The sequence below is a fragment of the Garra rufa genome, chromosome 19, assembly GCF_049309525.1.
Source record: "Garra rufa chromosome 19, GarRuf1.0, whole genome shotgun sequence".
Taxonomy (NCBI): domain Eukaryota; kingdom Metazoa; phylum Chordata; class Actinopteri; order Cypriniformes; family Cyprinidae; genus Garra; species Garra rufa.
The window spans coordinates 36,811,379-36,815,526 of NC_133379.1; the positions used below are offsets into that span (position 1 = coordinate 36,811,379).

Consider the following 4,148-nt stretch of genomic DNA (forward strand, 5'->3'; position numbering starts at 1 on the left):
AGAAACCAGAAAAATATGACTAGGGTTGATTTAGAGATTGGATCCAAGTGCCAAACGGTAAAATGGATAGATAACTGAAACGCCACATTATCCCCCGGATTTACAGACAAGGCTTAAGCCTAGTCCTAGACTAAAAAGCAAGCCAGATCGGTTTCAACTAAAGTCCTAATTGAACTATGGCCTATTCCTGGTTTAGTCTAAGCCCTGTCTGTGAAACTGGGCCTATAAGGATTTGCATACATTTAAGACAAAGTAACTGGGTTTTCTGGTAAACTTTCTTTTCTAGTCTCTTTAAAATTATATAAAGGTTTAATTGGCTGCTCACAGCAGTTGAGCAACTCTGCCATGAACAGACATTTCTTTAGCAAGAGAATATTCACCCAGCATTCCTCCTGCTGAAGTGGAGCTAGTGTTTGCTGGAGTAAAAAACACTGCATAGTTGTTGGTGTGTCTGGTCACCTGAACACGATTAAGACTGTGACATGAGTCTGATGGTCATTACAGCTTCCCAATTAAACACTGCTGTTTATTAAGCATCAATGCCATCAAACGCTGTTAAATGTATCTGTCTGAAAGACAATTTTGCGGTCAAGATTATTTGAACAAGCTTTCACTTCATCTTTGAACTAGACTTCACCTAAAAATGGCAAAATGACAAAAAACAAAAAAAAAACAAAAACAAACACCACACATCTTCACATGCGTCCTTGAATGCATTTGTGGCATTAAACTGACCTTGTAAAACTTCCTCAGATTCTCCTTCTGTGTCTGGTTGATGACTGTGAGAACTCTGGCGATGGACTTGCGGACAACGCGGCTGAAATTAGAAATGAACATCAGAATGATGCTTTACATTCAATTCTTCTTAGGTCTTCAATTAATTACACAGTTTTGGACTGAAATTCAAGAAATACGGCTGCAAACTCTCAAAACCTGTTTTGAATAGATACACAGTTTTTGCAGGTTTTATGAAATGTAATCTTAACACTTTAAGACCTTTTCTAGACCATAAAAGGCATAAAACAAGAACAAAAAAAACACCTTAAGGATTAAACCGCTCTACTCTTAACCAGTAGAATATGAAAATAACTTTTACTATAGCTTCTGAACACACTATAAAATGTTCTCCCTCAGTATTTTTTGTATTGTTTTCCAGAGCAAATATCTAAAAAAACCAAATCAAAATGCATTTACTTGAAGTAAAAATGACAAGACTTTTTAGTGAACTTATTTCAGGAGGAAAAAGGTTTAATACCCTATTAACAGATGTCTGTTTTTGGTTTAAAGGAGAAATCCGGTGTGATATTGACCTAAAGTGTAATGAATCATGATACCGAGTGTGAACTTGCCTTTCATAGCTCATCTCGGCTTGTCCCCTGCACTACGAAATCTGGTGCTAGTTAGCCGATGCTAACAACAGGTTGTCTTTGAGGGTGCATCGGAGTAGCCATGTAAATAAATCACTGTTTTACACCATTTACGAGGCACAAAGTAGCTCCACACTTCATTGGTAGACTTCCAAGGGACCTGACATTTAAAACGAGGCATTGAGAACTTTGAAAAAGCACTGGTAGTTTATTTACAAGAAGATTTATACAGACAATCCCTTCAGGAAATTTACCATTCGCCGCCATGTTGAATTTAGTCACGATAAGTCGAGAGACGAGCAGGAAGGAAACTACAACCTGATAAGTCACGTGAGTACTCGCGTAACTTTTGGACTGGAGTTAGTGCAGACAGTTGGAAATTGAAAGGATGTCGGACGATGAAGCTACTGAGTTTTATGAAGTAGTAGTTTAGTTTCCTTCCTGCTCGTCACTCGACTTATCGTGATTAAATTAAAGATAGTGGTGAACGGTAAGTTTCCTGAAGGGACTGTCTGTATAAATCTTCTTGTAAATAAACTCAGTGCTTTCTCAAAGTTCTCAATGTCTCGTTTTAAACGTCAGGGCCCTTGGAAGTCTACCACAGAAGTGTGGAGCTACTTTGTGCCTCAAATGGTGTAAAACAGTGATTTACTTACATGGCTACTCCGATGCCTGAGGCACCCTCAACGACAACTTGTTGTTAGCACCAGCTAACTAGCGCCAGATTTTAGAGTGCAGGGGACAAGCCGAGATGAGCTATGAAAGGCAAGTTCACACTCGGTATCATGATTCATTACACTTTAGGTCAATATCACACCAGACTTCTCCTTTAAGCATAAACTCAATTTTTAACGTTCAATTTTGTTATGGTTTCTAGATCGCTTTTTAAAGCAAAACAAGACAGAAAGACTGAGGAAATGCATGCAACATCCCGTGCCACTAATGTGAACGACTTTCTACTCCAGTTTAAGACCTTTTTCGGGCCTTAATTTGTAGGAGGGTGAATTAAGACTCAATCTGGATAAATTGTGCGTGTATACACTACCAGTCAAAAGTTTATGAACAGTACTTTTTTTTTATTTTACAAGTCTCTTCTGCTCACAAAGCCTGCATTTATTTGATCCAAAATTCAGCAAGAGCAGTAAAATTGTGATATTTTTACTGTTTAAAATAACTGCTTTCTATCTGAATATACTTTAAAATTTAATTTATTCCTGTGATCAAAGCTAAATTTTCAGCATCATTACTCCAGTTTTCAGTGTCACGTGATCCTTCAGAAATCATTCTAATATGTTGAAACATTTAGATTTATTATTTCTCAGAATTCTTTGATGAACAGAAAGATCCAAAGATCAGCATTTATCTGAAAAAATAAAACCTTTGTAACATTACACACTACACCTTTTAACAGCTTGGAGTCAGATTTTTTTCTTCTTTTGTGGGAAAAAAAATAAAATAGAAGAGACGAAAGACTTCCAATTCAGATAAATGCTGTTCTTCTAAACTTTCCATTCCAATAAACCTGGAAAAAAATACTCAGCTGTTTTCAACATAAGTGTTTGAGCAGAAAATCAATACTAGAATGATTTCTGAAGAATGTTACTGACTGCAGTAATGATGCTAAAAACTCAGCGTTGAAATCACAGGAAAAAAAAAAAAATTATATTTTAAAATACATTCAAAGTGATAACAGTAATTTTAATAGTAAAAAAATGTTGTACTTAAGATCAAATAAATGCAGGCTTGCAGGCTTTAAAATAAATAAATAAATAGAAATCTTACGGTCCAAAAACCTTTGACTGACAGTGTATACTGAATGTCTTTGTTGTTCTTGGATTAGAAAACACTAAAAAAAAACAAAATACACACACACACACACACACACAGAAACACAGAAAGGGCCCCAGATCATTCTTCCCATACAGTGCATTCAGGCCAAACACATCAATTATGCTGATCTCTGGTTAACAGACAAACACAACCAACTCCATCCCATCACTCACATCTTGGAGAGTTTGGATGCAGCTCCTCCGGTAACCTTGGCAACGCGGAGCTGGGAAAGTTCCACCTTCAGGTCATCCAGCTGTTTCAGCAGCTCCTCCTTTTTCTTTCCACGCAGGTCTCTGGCCTTGATCTTTGCCTACAAACACAGTATTTAAAATCACATTAAATAATTTTGTATTATTTAAAAAAAAAAAATAGCTGTTATAGAGACTTTTGGAACTGTGAATACATATCAAAAGCATAGAAATACAGTTATTGAGGTTTAGCTTTCTTCATGAACAATTTCCTGTGATGTTTCTGATGTTAATGCTTTGGAAACGCATGTCAGTCACACTGAACTCGTTTAGTCTGAACAAACGGGTTATAATAAGCTGTCGTTTGTCTTTTTATGGCTGTTGACTGCTAAAATCAACAATATCCAAAAGCAGTTCAATAATGCTAACTTTATGCATTTATAATTGCATTTTAGAGCCGCTTCAAATGCGCTATGCTAGGCTAAGCAGCACAGACCAACGCTGGACTTGTCAACTTCGCGCAGCCACCAATGCGTCGTTTCATCAGTCAAAATTCACTTTATTTCAAGATCATCATTTCAAATACCGGGTTCAAACGTTAGCACACAACTCGAGATATATGTAAAACCGTTTCTCAGAGTCGTTTAACGTAGATAATACACAGGATTGATTCAGATTGTTCGGTTTCGGTAAAATCCTCACCATTTCTCTCGATGGCTGCCACAAGAAAGGAAGCTGCAACGGTCACGTGGGAAAATCTACC

General features: G+C 36.9%; 1 protein-coding gene across 1 annotated transcript; it reads right to left on the bottom strand.

Annotated features, from left to right (window-relative positions):
* Nucleotides 1-321: 321 nt before the first annotated feature.
* Nucleotides 322-4,148, bottom strand: LOC141292839 (large ribosomal subunit protein uL29-like). Its single transcript, XM_073824901.1, has 4 exons — nt 4,088-4,148; nt 3,371-3,507; nt 685-817; nt 322-459 (listed from the first exon to the last, which is right to left on the bottom strand). The coding sequence occupies exons 1-4, from the start codon at nt 4,088-4,090 to the stop codon at nt 322-324; spliced, it is 411 nt and encodes a 136-aa protein (XP_073681002.1). The 5' UTR covers nt 4,091-4,148.

What these genes read in the sequence shown, in the direction of transcription:
- LOC141292839 (XM_073824901.1), bottom strand. An exon ending in GCATCCAAACTCTCCAAGAT is followed by an intron (nt 818 to 3,370) that starts GTGAGTGATGGG and finishes TTCTAATTTCAG; the next exon opens with CCGCGTTGTCCGCAAGTCCA. An exon ending in CGCATGTGAAGATGTGTGGT is followed by an intron (nt 460 to 684) that starts GTTTGTTTTTGT and finishes AATCGTGTTCAG; the next exon opens with GTGACCAGACACACCAACAA.